Source organism: Toxorhynchites rutilus, chromosome 2 (genome assembly GCF_029784135.1).
Source record: "Toxorhynchites rutilus septentrionalis strain SRP chromosome 2, ASM2978413v1, whole genome shotgun sequence".
NCBI lineage: Eukaryota > Metazoa > Arthropoda > Insecta > Diptera > Culicidae > Toxorhynchites > Toxorhynchites rutilus.
In genome coordinates this window covers 92,348,436-92,365,695 of record NC_073745.1, presented here as the reverse complement: position 1 = coordinate 92,365,695, position 17,260 = coordinate 92,348,436, and the positions used below count along the sequence as shown (strand labels likewise).

Genomic DNA, 17,260 nt, shown 5'->3' with positions numbered 1-17,260 from the left:
AAACAATGTCAATGCTTGTGAAGAGACGATCGGTCTAACCTGTTATAACCATTGTTTGGTACAAAGTCTTAAAATAAAACACATTTTAGTGCCTGTTTCCTTGCAGTTTAAAGTATTCGAATGGCTTTTCTTTGCAACCTTGCACGAAAAAGTTCCTGTGACGCTATCTCTTGGTGGTAACTTGCATATTCAATCAAAATTCCACGCACAAATTCTACTGTATCTTTTTAACCCTTTACGGTCGGAATTATTTCTACTTGAAAAAGCAGCGATGTATTGTTTGCAGAATATGTATAACTTGCGAGTTTTTGAAAGATGAACAAAATTTATTTATTTTAATGTAAGCTTCAGATAGGTATTTACTAAACAATGTATTGTTTTCATATAAAAAAAATATATTCACATGATATCTTTCGAAACAGTTCTCAAAATGCAGATGTTCGCATGACTCACAAAACTAATTAGTTTTGCGTATTCCACCTTTTATCATTCTGTTTGGACTTACAGAACAATGCTCTTACAGCAAAACATGAAGTTTTCCATGAAGCTTTTCCTCAAGCATGGGTGACAACTTCTGTTTATACTGAGTAACGTTATTTATTATTCACTAGCTGACCCGGCAAACTTTGTCCTACCCAAAATTTATTTTCCGTTATCATATTCACGTTAAACTTCCACATGCCATGTTTGGTTCCTTTTGCTTGATTGATTCTCGAGTAATGCAGCGCACCTTCCATTCCCCCCCCCCCCTTTAAAACAACCATAGAAACATTTATTGCCGCGCAAAACCTCCATATACCAAATTTGGTTCCATTTGGTTCATTAGTTCCTGAGTTATGCAGAAATTTGTGTTTCATTTGTATGGCAGCCCTTCCTTAGAAAGAAGGAAGGTGTGTCGAACCACCATAGAAACCTTTATCGATCCCTAAAATCTCTATATGCCAAAATCTGAAATTGTGAGTAAAACTAGTTCAAAGTACAGGCAAACCTTTTTTGTGTGGTCTTTTTTTGTGCGGTGTATGAAAGGAAGCATCTTCTTCTTGAATGGCGTTAACGTTCCCTTAGGAACTTTTGCCGTCTCAACGTATGCATTAACTAGCGTCATTTATTAATACTTAGTTGAGATTTCTTAAGGCCAAATAACACGCCTTGAATGTATTCCGAGGGGCAAGCACTAGAATACGCGTGACCACAGTGCAAGTCGAAGGAAATTTCTCTGACGAAAAATCCCCCGGCCTGAGCGGAAATCGAACCCGAACACCTGGCATCATAATGTGAGACGCTAACCACTCGGCCACGGATGCACGATGAAAAGAAGCATATTTGACGGAATTATCGTCCATTTAGTTTTTTTTAGATGTTTCAAATGCATTTCAGTGCAAAAAAAGCATATTTGCGTCTAAATTATCCACTTCTCAAATCATTCCCTTTCTTCCCTCAAATGCTCTATGTTGTGCATGACATGATTTCCATCAGCATTAAGTTTCGACACGCAACTAAAATCACAACACAGCCATGCGCAAACGAAATGGCAAACTGTACCATCGCAAAGCAGGGAAACGAAAGGAAATGGAACGGTGAACGGCATGGATTCATGCGGTCCCTATCTACGGCACAGAAAAAAGTTGCTTTCAAATTGTGTGCCGAAAACGATTTTTTAAAGCTACTGGTGAAGTTTTGCACGATTTTTTTTGTGCGGACCCTATCCCCCGCACAAAAAAAGGTTTGTCTGTATATTGTTTTCATCTGTTTCAATCATGAACTGTCAGGACAGTTTATGCAGCTTTCATAATCATGTAGACCAGTGTTTGGATTTCGATCAAAATCGAATGATACACAATGTGTCATGCAAGTAACCTCTCACGAACATATAACCAAATATGAGAGGATCATTCAGATACTTGTATGAATGACAGTAATGACTTGTGTAACATTACATGATTAAACCAAGATAGGAACGAAGACTGTTGTTTGCATATTCGAGCTGTATCAAACATCGCAAACCATTTTCAAAGCCTGCATACAAGTTTGAACCGCATATATCGTCCCGCTCTACTATAGCGAAACCCACTGTACAGACAAGTGCAAAGCAATAAATGATACAAGAAAAAATACGTCATCATTCGGTCACCATTTGCGGAGAGCAACGAATGGGAAAAGAGAGCGGTGTTGCTAGTAAAACTATGCGGTCTATATGAATATACATATTTCAAGGGATAGCGGCGTTAAAAATGGAAAATATGATCTTTTTTTTCTCTATTATAGTGACTTTCAACACATTTCGGCTGATTCGTCACTTTTACTTCCATTTTTGGAAGAATGTCGGGAGTGAGAATTGAACTCGTGATCTCTGCGTGAAAGGAAAATATGATCTGTCTACCCTTCCCTTAGCCTCTATCGAGCTAAATAATCATATAGTTAGCACTCTCTGAAACTTAAAAATCAGGATCTGTTACATTAGCTGAATATGAATCATTCGCTTTGCGTAGTCCGTATGATCCTGCTGTTTCATGATGCATGGATAGGTCGATATGCATATGTTAGAGGCAAAGAAGAAAATAAACATTCGGCACCGAAAGCGTATATGGTGGTTTTGCTTGCGTGCTGGTGTATCATGAAGTGCGAACCGATGCAGAGTTGTCTCGTTCTCTTTTGTGTCGTGATTTGCAGCACATAACAACAAAAAAATGCCGCTGGGGGAAATGATTTGTGTATGATCATATTTGAACGAACGAAAGCGATTTTTTCACTGAATGGATCATTGGACAAACACTGATGTAGACGAAACAGTAAATCATCTGCGGAGCATCTAGTCGAACAAATCAATCCGGGAGTAAAATTTGCAACAGATTTTTTGAAAACACTTAATTTATTCAAATTATGTTTCAGAGTTCAAACATTGTCATTCCCATTTTTCCTTACATTTGTTCTTTACATTTCTATGTTTACATACCGATGCTGTTAATGATGATTAAATAATGTAGTACATTTTTTTATACCAATGCGAATCAGATAAATCGCACGTGCGAAATGCAAATGCAGTGTACGTATTACATGCACTGTGGCGGAGGGAAATAGTGCAACTTAAGCTCGAATTGCGACTCCAATTTGAGCAGATTTTGAAATTAACTCTCAGAATTAACATGTACTGTTGATTCCTCGCTGTATTGAGCGTTAGTGAAACTCTGAACTTACTGTATATCAAACGAGTTTTTCAGTATCTCTTAGCAAAATTACAATTACTTGGCTCTCATATAGGGTAAACGATCTTGGTTTGTCCGATTTGGGGTGCTTTTACGCAACTAGTAAATGCAAATCGATTTTTCTTCATGAAAATAACATATCATCGATACGAGTTTAGGTTTGTTGAAAAGCCCCAAGTGTCTAGTGGCTAATACTACCATAAGCCCCGCCGCACATGCCCACACTCGCATTGGCCGCCACGAGCAGAGTGCGAGTGGCTGTATTTAAAACCTATGACGCAGTACCAAACTCCGCATTTGCTCTAACGTGTCGACGCAGGCACGTACATGAACGTGCACGTGCGTGTCTGCTATGTGACCGAGACATTGTTTTCGAGTGGCAGTGTCACGAGTGCAAAATGGAGGAACTGATTGAAGCTGTTCGAAGTGAAAAATGCTTATACGTGGTAAAACACCATGTGTTTTCCTTTTGGACAGGTAAGTGCTCTTCCATATTTTTTTCGGATGATTTCCTTATTAACAATAATCTATTTGAAAACTCGTTATCACTGTCGGATTCTGAATTTATATCAATCGCGTCCATCTTGCTTCACTGACTGATGTACGACTCGTGAAACGAATTGCGGACACACACGTGCCCACCAATGTCAATGTGACATTGGCGCAGTGTCGTGAACGAGTGCGAGTGTGGGCATGTGCGGCGGGGCTAAGGCGATGAAATTATTCAAATTTTTATGTTTTTTAACGATTTTCCTCAAAGAGGAATTATGATCATGGTTTGACCACCTCTGATCATGGTTTGTCCAAAAAATGATCATGGTTTGTCCGGCTTTAGAAATCACCATTTTTGAATGAAAACATCCGAATTCTCAAGTAGATGTTGCATTTATCATTGTTTGAGTTTACTGTCAGCATATTGATCCATTCATAGTTTAGGCTTTCTCCACAATATTGCATTTACTTGGGCATTTTAAAAGTGTTCACCTCAATACACTCAGCATAGAGAAACTTTATTTCTGTTATGCGCGAAGGACACAATAAACAAACTGCAGCGCGCCAAGCGGTTGCCATAGAAATCATGTGGACAAAACAACATTATTGAATTGGACAACTCATGATCAGAATTGAGTTCATCAAAATGCGTTAATCTAATGGTTTAGCTATGTAAATCTGATACAAATAGTGTGCAAGAATGATATTTACAATATTTGAAAGTGTTATAATCCAGAAAAGGTCTGAACACGTGCGAAATAATCATCTGGTGATCGATTAAAAGCTAGCTCGAATGAGGGGCGCATTGACACCAATAAATGGTGTATTTTATAATCCTTTAAAACATGTGATTCCGTAGAAAAATTCTATAAAACTACTGTAAATCATAAAAAAGACAATTTTATTTATATGTTTTGAAACATTCGAATACCTGATTTGACAAAAGTGTGCTAAATTAGAGCATTCAAAAAATTGGACAAACCATGATTCACTGTTCGGAAAGGGCGGAAAGCTATTTTTAAAGGCGTCCTTAAAACTAGCTTGACTTTGGCCATAATACACAGCCCCAACGTATTGCTGAATAGCTTCGGGTACGCCTTCTGCAAGGAATTCACATCCACTGGTACACCACTGATATGGTTGCAGAAATTGTCTATCGGCATTATATTTATCGATGAAGCAGGTTGAACACTTGCGAACACTTGGAGACGAAAATCCTGCCCTGCTGCGCCAATCCGTTGAACGATACCTCACAGGCAAACTCGTACTGCAGATTGAGTTGTTCGCCCGACGCTGACTTTGCGATCTGCGTTGCCGGCACCGTTGTTGGATGACCCAGCTGCTTTCAGACCTGCTCGGAATCAATTGTGATATCCGATTTCGTATCCAATTGTAGGCGCACTGGTACACCATTGATTTCCACCTGCACGAACCGTCGTTTGCTCTGGATGTTGCCCACGGAAAGTGCGATGGTTTTGGTAGAAAGCTTACGATTGCGTTGTTTCACTGATTTGGAGGAACGTTTCCTCGTTGAACAGTTGCCCTCCTTGTGGCCAAATTGCCTACATTCGTTGCATCTGTGATTATGGAAACTGCAATGCTTCGAGAAGTGCCTCGCACAGCAGTTCCATCACGGAGTCGCAGGAACTTTCTACGCTTCTTCCGGCACTGGAGGACCTTTCCATCGCTCCGTTGACCGCTTCGGAAACTTCTTCTGAATTACGTGATCCTTCTTTGTTCGGCAGCGTCGTCGTAGTTGAAATTCGATCGCGCTTTTTTTTCTTTTTTTTCGTCAAAATTCGTAAAACTCACGAAACTTGCGTTCTCGTCGGCACTGTTGTAACGCGAGGTGGTGAAATAAAAAAATACACTAACGCTACAATTACTTAAACTTTATTCGTGAGACAATTAAAATAGAATGATCAATTGAACACGTTTTCGATGAGACAACCTCATTCTCGGTGACACATCGATGACGTAAATTCGATGACAAACGCCTGCTAACGGTGAGCCCTGTGGTTTTTTTGAGTTACGGTTGCCAGTGTTCCTAACACGGCACCTTGACCGAACAAAATTGCACCACTTTATGCGATATTTACCTTCCAATCTTCTTTTGTATCGAGCAAAACAGTTGTGCCTGACATCAGTATTCACTGCTGGAGCGAAACTGTGTTTGAATAATGATGAGTATGATTTGAATTATGAAGCTTTAATATCCTCTAGCAATGAAAAAAGCCAATTCAAAAAACTAAACTCTCGCCCTTGAGAAGGGCCATTTGGAAAAATTCGATGCAATCTGGTCGCTTGCTGCATGACTGAGTAGGTTGCCGCAGGTTGAGTATAGCTGCTCTAAACCGATTGGAAACTGAACCCTATACCTATAGCACCATCAGCCATGAATTTCCAACGGGTTTCCCGCTCCAATAGATCACAGATAACGATTTGGTGGTGCGATTGTTAAACAATCGGCGTTATTTTGTTCTTTGATAGATATTTCAATTCGAGGAACCGGTGGGAATTTAGAGCAATATTTCGTGAATTGTAAAAGTAGATCTGGATGGATAATTTTGTGCAGGATATAAAAAATAACATACCTGCAGCAACTGTCAATGGACGTTGATCACAGGAGCCTTGAGTCTCTGGGAAAATGTTGATGACGGGCTTCGATGAGGGTAATGTTGATGAAGGAGGAAACCGATCACATCGGTAACTCTAGCACCCCCGGCGACCAGTCACAACATTTACTGAAGTCAACTATCAACAACAGTGTGAACATTATTAAGACACGTGTTTAATACATTTAGAAGTTTCTATAATTAAAATAAGCAGGAACAAGCAAAACAAACGTTTTTACTTCACCGCAGTTAGAAGTATCTGTGAGCTTAAACTGATTACGAATTAAACTTTACTGGAAACTCAATATCATATTAACTATAAGAATACAAAAATGAATTACACGTAACATGAAAAACAACGTGTGAAAAGTAATAATAGTAATAATATAATACAATAGTATTTGCAAATTTATAATGTGTAAACGTTTGCAAAACAGTCCGGTACAGATAGACAAAATAAAGAAAGAACTAAGAGAACAAATTTTATACATAACAGAAAACGATGTAAGAGCACTAATTAAATAGAACATTTATTCTAAAGCATTCTTCAACTAAACAACAGTTTGCTAGAAAGATCATCCGCAAAATCGAGGCATTGTAAAAATATTCGTGCAGTTCAGTCGACATGCGGTGAAGCTGATTACCTTTCTTCCAGCCTTTCCCAAGTTTCGTGATATAGCGCGATAACTTCATTTGTAACTAAACCTTCCAGACGCATTATCACTGGTAGCGTATGTATTTTTGGATTTTCTTTCAATTCTACCGAAATAACAAAACAATCCGATTTCAATCATTTTCTGTTTAGACGATTTTGAACCATTATTTCCATCGTCTTCTAAAAGTTAATGCCTAGGCATATTATTGTGTATTTCCCTATAGCGTACAACGTTACCAAATATGCATGCAAAAGACTCACCCACAATTACGTTCCATTTTCATCGCATCGAAATGATTTTGGGAATCTATCCTTTCTCTATGTTGTGTTTAGGATTGTTTAGGATTTTGCAACGTTCGAAAGGTTTCTTTTACTGAGACGCTTGGAGTGAAACACAACTTCCCTAGATAGGTGTTTTTCTCGCGTGGGACAAAATCTCTATCATTGTAAGGCACTATAACAGTCGGGACTGTATATTCGTTTAACTTTGCAATCTTTCCAGTGTGATTAAATCAAAACCAATGAGCAAACATAAAAAATCGTTCATGAAACATTTATCCTTCCGGGTTTCGGGTTTACTCCGCACCTACATAATCTGTTGCTGTAAGGTATTTTTTTCATTGCTCGTACACTTATTTATTATGCAAAAGTGAGTATAGTTTGGATGCATTTTGTTATATGTGACATGATCGGTACCTTTGTGACCAATTTGGGAATTCGTCGGGCAACGGCAGATGGTTTTGTGTGTTTTATAGCTACTATCATAGTTAAGTGTGCATGTTCTTAAACTAACAGATCATAATGTTGCTCATGTGTTTACTTCTAGGAATAATTATCATTATATTTTTATTTGCACATAGTTTCGCCTAGAAAATTATTTTCTTATGTTACGAATACAGCAAGTTGTGTGATATATAGGTAGGTTTCGTTATGTTCATTCATCGCATCGATTAACTTTGAATTTGTTTTCATCCTATTTTTTTTGTTCACACAAAAATTACTTTTCAACTGAGGTTTTGCGAAATAAATCGATGATATAACTGAACGAATGTGTGATTATTAACAGTTTGGATTTCACTTGCTGAGATGCTACATATCAGAAGGATAAAACGAAACAAAGTAATGAAATAATAGTTTCTAACTACGTCTAATTTATTTATGAGCATACAACTAAAGGTGCTAAGCATTTTTCGAAAGTCTAAATACAACGGAAACACAAATAATAGAGTCATGTGGATAAAACAATAGAGCCCACAAGTACTAATAAAAATTAACAAAAGCAGAAAACATCTACGAATCTACCTTACTGTTATAACTGGACAGATTTTTTTTTGTGCTAAAATATAGATGTAAATATCACTACAAGTGTTAAAGAATCAAAATAATAAACCATAATTGCCATTTGATGATGTTAAGGTAAGTGGGTATGACCCTTAACCTCTACTCTGCCGAGTTCATACTGTCGAGGACAATTTTTTTATACGATTAAGTATTTTTGTGTGTAGAATTTAAAGGAAACGTAACAAAGAAGCTCTCTCATACATGCGCGCACTCATTCTTTTCCGCCCATACCGATGTGCTCATTACTCCTTCTTTCCTCCATCATCACATCATCATTATCATTATCGCCATTACCAACGTTTTCATCAAGAGCAGTTAGCAGTTTCAGTCACCCAGTTCCGTTGTAAATGTATAGTTGGCTGCTTCGAGACCACAGGATGTGGCAATCGAGTTGCCACCACCTGCTTCGTCCAGCTGGTACAAGTAACTTAGCAGGCGTTCTTCTTCGTGGCCAACGAAATGCAGCATCGGTCGATGGTAGGCGGGATGCTGGGGATGGTTCTGTTGGTCCCGTTCTCACATGTGGATTGTGGCGGCAGTGTAGCGTGCTTCACCCCGTCGCCAGGACCATTTGTTCGGGCGGTACTGGAGGAATGAGGAAATAAAAAAGGGGAACAATTAATAAGGAATGAACAATTTTACATTAAATTCATAACGATAGACGAAAAATGCCAATATTTTTGTGAGAATTAAATTTCTTGCAATTTTTAAAATATATAAAAATGAACTTAAATATTCGCAGAACGACAAAGAAAGCAATTTACACTAAATACATTAAAGATCAATATTTGGACATTAAAATTAAGTTTAAAAATGTACTGGATTCTGGTTCTATATCCACATGAGCCTAATTAAATAAATTAAGGGAAAAAAAATATTTTGATCCATCATTTTGTTGACTGGAACAGAGACAAACCAGCACAGGAGAATGAAAGATTCTTCAATAAAGAACAAAGAAAAAGACGGGTAGATAATGTCGGAGATATAACCGGAGGAACGTAGGACTACGCCAAGGGCTGTAAATTTAAATAACTTATCGAATAATCAAATATTTTTTCTGTGTCTCTTATTACATCTCTAACGTTTCCAAAAACATGTTTCCCAAGGAAATATTCCACAAATTGTACTCTGCAACTTTCGAACTAGTGAAATGAGAAATTTCAGACGTTTGAATAAGGTGATACTATCTGAATTAGCATTAGAAAATCGTTGGCGTTGACGAATAAAATTGGGCCTTATTTCCGTTTCCACTTCACGGTGAAAACGAAATGAAGTGTATCAGCGATGACAACGATACGGTGTCGACATCTGGATACAAAATAAGTTTTCCACTATAACTTATCACCATAATATAAAATTATCTTCAGATACAATTTTTGTACGAGATTATTTTATCACATGAAAAAAACAAAGTTTTCCATTCACATTGAGCACTAATGTGATACGGAGAAGTTAATTTAATAATTTCTATAATTTCTATTTGAAAGGTATTCATTCTGCTTGGAAACCCGGAACCCCATTATTATCTATGACGCTTCACTAACTCGTAAAACTTAGTTCAATGACGTGCCGTTCATTTCGTTTTCACCGTGAAGTGTGTACGGGAATAAGGTAACTAAATTTTCTAAATTTTGTCCTTCTATAAGAAGGTTCACAATTTCTCGAAAGAATGCACCGATTAACGTGAGAAGTGAGAAAAACTAACGTCAAATGCAGCCAGTCGTTACTGTTCGCAATCTGGAAACAAATATTGTTATTAAATGCAATTTGGTAGAGCATTTCTACATGGCAATCCAATGAGGTACATATAGAGGCAGTAGGCGAAGTATATCTGTATTGGCAAGCAAAATATCGAGTCGTTATTATTTGCATTCAATATGGAATGTATATGGAAGATACAAAACAATGTTCAAAGTACTCACGGTTGCATGATAATTTGAGCCAAAATTCTCATGAAATCATTCAACTGGTTGTTTATAACAGATGGCAATTATATCGTGGCTTATTTCGATTATTCCTGCGTAAAAAGGTCCAGAGAGCAGTCGTATGCTTAGTTCTCGAAAGCAGTAACATTTTCGGTGAAATTTTGATTAATTGGCGATTATTATCTCACAACATACACACCAACACTGAGAGCCTTCGAAACATCAACTTCATAACGGTAAAATAATGGAACTTCGTTTGTTTCTTTGAACATGGGGGAGTGAAAATGGCACATGGAAATATCACTTTTATCCGTCTTTTTCGATGTGATTTCACGAATATTCACTCCACGCTATCACATTATCCTCATATTCAGCGGGAGCTCTAAAAAATGTACGTTTTTAATTGATAAATTACTTCCTGAAAATAGCATTTTTAAATGGATGCGGTGGGCAATCAAAGATAAACACAACGACTGACGTCACTATTTGCTAAATAGTTATGACAACGCATGCTATGTCGCTCGAAACTCGACCATCTTCATTACCTTTTTTCCAGGACATTGATGGCAATCAAATCAAAGCAAAAATGTTTGTTTGATCTACCAATCTCTACCAAACTGGCATACATGAAAACGACTTGAAATCAAGTTTTACACTAGCGTGATTTGACCTTCTTGTGTCAACTACAATTTTTTGATGTTCAATGTTGAGTTAATGCACGGGTTTGATCGCCTGTTGCAAAAATGAGTGTAATCATAGAAAGAAAGAATAACAAGCCAATAACTGCTGGGATTCAAGCACTAAAATACAGATCAATGTATCGATTTTGCAGCCAAGTTGAGAAAGATAGAAATTGGGTGTCAAAGAATAAATTGTAGAGCAGTTAAAAAGCTTCAATTTAATTGATAGAAACAATCTATTTTAATATAAATTTTTAGGATGAAATTAATTTATTATTAATTTCATCCTAAAAATTTATATTAAAATAGATTAAAAATTATTAACTTTAAAGTTTTTCACTTCCAAAATGTTATTAAAGTCCACTAAATTAGATGTTCCACTACTATATCCTATGCTAAATTTTCTCTTCTTTCAAATAAAAGCAACAGAATCGTCTTCTGTAGCGTATCTTGTAATGCGGAGCCAGTTTGAGGCAACAGAGTCCGAAACAGAAAAAAAAGTTCTATAACTCTGTCATTGTTGAAATTCGAACATATGCGTAGAAGGATTTTTTTCATCAAATATGATCGTGTATCACCTTCTGAGAGAATTTGGATAAATTATTTTTTTTATGTGAGAAAGGTGCTCTCTGACTTTGAGGGGATGAATCAAAAATCAAATTCCTCTTTTATATTCAAAAACAACAAAAAAAAAATACATACAAAAACGAATAAAAAAAATTGTTTGGACTCGATCATATACAGGATTCGATTATATACAGTGAAAAAAAATTATAAACTGTATATAATCGAGTCCGCGTTGTATTTCAAAAACCAACATTAAATTCAATTGTCCCATGTTGTTATTTTAGACATAACTGTCCCACTATGTATTTTTAAACCCTAATCAAGCTTGATTGATTCGAGTGAGGAGAACTTTACACATTTCATTAAACAACAGTTTACTGTTCATAAAAAAACCCGGTGTATTGTCAAACTGAAATGCCTGAAGCTTCTGGTAAAAAATGTGCTAGAAAATTTTGATTGTGTTTTCTGGAACATGGGACAACTATGCGTAGAACGGCAGCCTACCGGAGATATCAACGTTCAAAAAAAGCAAATTTTTAAAATTAAAACGATGTTTACTTTCTATTGGTGAAAGATATCGGCGATGTTTCAGCGCGAAAAGTTGCGTTTTCCAAAGTTCAAAAAGTCAAATTTGGCAAAATTGCTGCAAGTCGGTCAATTTATGGGTTACAAAAAAAATTGTTTTTTTGAAAAATTGCATAAAGTTACTTGATCTACAACTTTGTCGAATGTCTCATACCGCTAATTCTGCAAATAAAAAAGTTGTTTTTTCTATTACTCTGATTTTTGGCCCACCCTAATTTTCACTGACACGAAAATGAGGGTATAACTATAATGAATAACAAATGGATCGAAAAGCTCATGTCCGTCCAAATTTTCCTTCGGTATTACTGTGCAATACACGTTATGCATTCTCTTCTAGATACACCGAATGCAGCCATTGGCGATTCTACATCTGGACTTTCACCACTAGAGTAAATCGCCTAAAAACTTTGATCACCTCGGTAGCCAGAGATCCGCAAACCGTTCATCGTTGCTTGAACCAGTCCTGACAGATTTTGGGGGAAAGCCGTGTTCGTCCATGATTCTCCAGTTTTCGTCGGTCGATTGTATAATACATGGCTGTGCGAAAATGTGCGTACTTAGGGGCCTGATATTCGCGGTAGTTTTGGAGGTTTTGCCGCAGTGTACAAATCTGATCCTTTGATTGAGCAACCGGACATGAATTCGGTCTGATGACTTTCCACAAATTTGTTTACTATTGGCGATAAACGGCGAAAGAGGATCCTAGACAGAATATTGAAGACACTACTCAGGATCGTGATTACAGGATAGTTCCCACAACCTAGCTTGTCTCCTCTTTTACAGATAGGGCAGATTGCCCCATCTTTCCAGTTTTTCGGCAATTGTTGTGTTTCAGATACTGACTATCAACCGGTGTATACACTTTACGAGTATTCCCGAACCTCCCTTGAAAAGCTCCGATGCGAGGCCATTTGTACTAGCTGCTTTGTGTTTCTTTAGCTCGGTAGCCATAATTTTCACCTACTCCACTGTCTCGCTCACCACTGTTAGAGAAAAGGCGTCTGCGAACCCAATGATATTGACGCCCTTCGACAGCTTTAGCGTATCTCTTCAAGATTTCGTACAGGTACAGTAAACATTCACTAACTGGGCGAAAAGGGAAGACCAGTTATCGACATTTGCGTTTTAACTGGTCCGGAATGTTAAACGTCAAATAAAATCGAGGGGAACTTCAATGAATTGTTTGATTCGCGTTGATCATGAAATTGGATGAACAAAAGGATTCCAATGGAAGTTTCGGATTGAGTGTGACAACAGATATCAAATATAATTTGAGGAAATTATTTTTCTGTAATTTAATCAATGTTTTCGTCATGCGAAAATAATGTCAATTATCATAACATTTCAAATTACATTCGAATGCCCCTCACAGCAAATCTTCCATTTGAATATGGTGAAATTCTGCTTTTCACTGGTCCAAGAACCAGTTATCGTTCGCCCAGTTAAAACGCAGACCAGTTAAACCAGGACCAGTTAGCGAACGATTACTGTAGTTCGGTACCATCATTTGTGTAATGCCTTTGCAATGGCAGCTAGCACAATTGAAAATTGCATTTTTTATTATTGCCGCACCTTTTTTTAGCGCTTTCTCGTCATTTGGACGACGCCATTCGCCAGGATACCATTCACTGTAGATCTTCCTTTCCGGAACCCGAACTGCAATTTTGAATCGGGGTCGGAACTTCTGAATTTCACGGTTGTTGTTGTCAGATGTTTTCAACGGGCCAAAATAGACAAATTCCTCGACTACCACGAATTCATCGCCGTCGATCACATCAACACTACCTCCAAGAATGGTTCTGTTACAATCAGCCCCTCCTGCTAGCATGCTAGCATCAGCTCTGCTTCGTATTTCAGTCGGGTATAAAAGTCAGCTACCGTCACATGTGTTCTTCCGATTATGTACACGTCATTGGTGAAGTAGATAAACTAACTACACTCGTTGAAAATCATGCCCTGTATGTTGATGCGTTGAAGAGCAGACAGGAGAGTTCATCGCCTTGGCGAAGTTCCCTGTGAGTCTCAAACGATTCCGACAGATCGCCTAAGATCCGCACATCGTTCATCGTTGCCTGAATCAGTCTTGTCAGCTTTTGAGGAGAGCCGTATTCGTCCATGATTCTCCATAGCTGTCGTCATTCGATTGTATGATATACGGCTTTGAATTCGACGAAACGTAGGAACCTGATATTCGAGGCAGTTTTGGAGGTTCTGCTGCAGTTGTGTCTCAGATTCTGACTATCAACCGGTGTTTACCATCTACATTTTTTTCCGGACCTCCCTTGAAAAGCTCCGTTGCGAAGGCATTCATACCAACAGGTTTGTGTTTCTTTAGCTGGTTGGTTAACTGGCCTCCTTAACTCCACCAACCGTAAGAGGTGGTACATCGTCGTTGTTCACTGCAGCGTTGTAGCTCTCTTCAACACCGTTTTGGTCTACTGTCTGCGCGCTGTTCAGATGTTCACCGTACCGTTCATCAGGATGCCTCCTTTCTTGCTCCTGCACATTTCGGTCCGCAGCACAAATCCTTGTACGAGACGTTTAGTTTCTTGAAAAACTTTCGTATTTTCCAGTATTCATTATAGCGGACAACTTCTCCTTATCGGTCAACCAATTTTTGTTATCAGAATACACCCTACGACTCGGCTACGATCGTTTCAACTATTGCTTGCATTACCATTTTCTTTTGGCAACCAATGTCTCCTTGAAGAATATTTGGTATATTGTGCCTCCTGTAACGTGGTCATTTCCTTCTTTAGCTTAGCAGAATAGACATGTTGGTGGCTTGCTGCAGTTTACATGTACCCTTTCACCGCAGCTTTGGCAAAGGTAACATCAATTTGTCGCATGATGACCGAATCCCATGCACATACTACATGGGCTGAAAAGTCCCGGGATTTTTCAACAGATGGCGCCACTTAAAAATGAACAAGTTTTATTTCGAGAGGTTCATCTGTCACTAGCTTAGGTGTGACATTCATGACATTCAGTTTATTTGATCACAAACTACGGTTGCTTAAGTGACACTACCTGATCATTCGTATAGAAAATGGAAAAGGAGAAAAATCGTATTTTGATTAAACATTGTTTGTTGATGAGGAAAACTCCTGAACAGTCAATGCAGTGATTGACGAATGTTATTCCACTTCTGCTCCTTCGAGAACAACAGTTTATTGGTGGTTTAGTGAATTTAAAATGAACCATACAAACACCACAGATGCATGTCGCTCTGGAAGGCCAAAAGAATCCAGAAATCGCAAAATAAGTACATCAACTTGTTTTGAGCGATCGTCAAGTGAAATTACGCAAGTTAGCTGAGGCCGTAGACATTTCAAAAGAACATACATTTCGCACGATATTTTGGACATGAAAAAGCTATCCGCGCGATGGGTGCCGCGTTTGCTGACCGCCGACCAAAAACAGTGATGATTCAACAACCGGTTTGGCGTTGTTGAAGCGTAATCAAGTGAATTTCTTTCGACGTTTTGTGACAATGGATGAAACGTGTATCCATTACTACACTCCTGAGTACAATAGGCAGTCTACAGAGTGGCACTGAAGCATATTTCGATGACTAAGACGTTTCATGCTACAGAAAGGGAATCGAAATGTAACTCGCTATACCAAGTGTATTGTCCTCGAAGGAAACTATGTTGAGTAATAAATACAGTTTTGCCCAAAAAACGATTGTTTTCATTAAAAATTCCGGGACTTTTCAGCCCATGTAGTGGCACCTTACAGTTTGATGGGTAATTCTAATGGGGTATTTGTCCAACCTTCTTATATCTTAGTAGTCTCCAGTTGGTTGTTGCGTTCTTCGGCAGTCTTATCGTAGCTTTTTATGTAACTCTGAAAGCCATTTTCAAACCGATAGACAAGGAAATATCTTCCAACTCGGCTTCTGTCGTGGTCTCGTCCAGATTCCTTTATTCAACCATGATTTCTTGTGATAGTGCTCTCATTTTAGCCGTTTCTCCTAATAATTTCTCGACCAGCTCTTTATAGGCTGAACTCGTAGGATCTCTATTTAACATCAGGGGGAGGACGTACAAAATCCGTATGTTCAGCTTTACGTGATTTTTGCACAGTTTATGAAAAACTCTGAGTGAAAACTATAAACCGAAAAATATCGAAAATAATAATAAGGGTTGTGATAATAATAAAATAATAACAAGGTTGAAAACACCAAAAATAATAAGGGCGCCTAAAATCTAACAATTTTTCGAGAGCTCGAAAAAGAAATTTGGGTTGGTACAATGATGGAATCAAGATTCATAGAATTTTATAGTTAAGTTATTCAACAGTCTAAATACCTCATACCTTTTGCATCTTTTATAAGTAGTGCATTGAAAGTAGAATAGATAAAAAAACGTTTGGTCATTCCACATCGCCTCGCTAACATGAACATTCAACGCCACACTCTGATACTCACTCTAATCAGCAACTGGCCGCTCTTGGTGTGCGGATTCCGGTACGCATACAGTGCCCAACATCCGCAACTGAGCAGGATGCCCGAGACGATCATCAGGGACACTAGCAAGCTGTTGCTTGACGATTCCTGCTCTGTGGAGGCATGGAAAGCGGGAACCTTGTTGACACTGTCGTCCCCACTGGAACCGCTCGGCCCGGTTTTACTGTTAGTGTTCTTCGACAGATGGACCTCGGTCTCGTGCCGGTAGGTACCGTTGGTGTCATTACCTTCGGTGCTGATCTCTACCGGTTCGCCGTAATTGTTGCCTTTTTGGCCCAAAGCTGGACACACTGAGATTTCCATGATTTGAGTTTTGTCACAGCCTGAAGTCGAAATAGAAAAATGTTTTATAACAAATCTCGATAACAGATTTATCAATTCTTCAGACAACCTTTGTGGATCCAATCTTGGCGTTTGCGATCGACGCCTGTTGAGCAGCGGTTAAGTGTCGGACACCAGATACACTGAAACAGCGAAAATTACATTTTCTAGTTGCAAGATTTTAACACAAGAACAGTCTAACGCACCTTAAATTCGGCTCCCTCATGATTCATGCAAGCCTGGCAATCTTTGAAGCTGAAACACGTCGGCTGAGCGTAGAGTGTAATCAGCGTATTATTTTGAACCTTCGAGCGACCGAAATTAACCCTGTGGTACTCGTAGATTGTCTTCTGTTTGGTGCCTGGAACAAAAATGTGAATTACTCCACGCACAATTATTCATTTT

At 38.4% G+C, this 17,260-nt stretch overlaps 1 protein-coding gene across 1 annotated transcript in view; it reads right to left on the bottom strand.

Annotated features, from left to right (window-relative positions):
* Positions 1 to 7,094: 7,094 nt before the first annotated feature.
* Positions 7,095 to 17,260, bottom strand: part of LOC129765405 (plexin domain-containing protein 2) — a 45,238-nt gene continuing 35,072 nt past the window's right edge. The window contains exons 5-8 of the mRNA XM_055765709.1: positions 17,062 to 17,216; positions 16,926 to 16,998; positions 16,496 to 16,857; positions 7,095 to 8,891 (exon numbers count right to left, since the gene is read on the bottom strand). Coding sequence (XP_055621684.1) covers positions 8,823 to 8,891; positions 16,496 to 16,857; positions 16,926 to 16,998; positions 17,062 to 17,216 — 659 coding nt within the window. The 3' untranslated portion in view covers positions 7,095 to 8,822. The remainder of the gene's footprint in view (positions 8,892 to 16,495; positions 16,858 to 16,925; positions 16,999 to 17,061; positions 17,217 to 17,260) is intronic.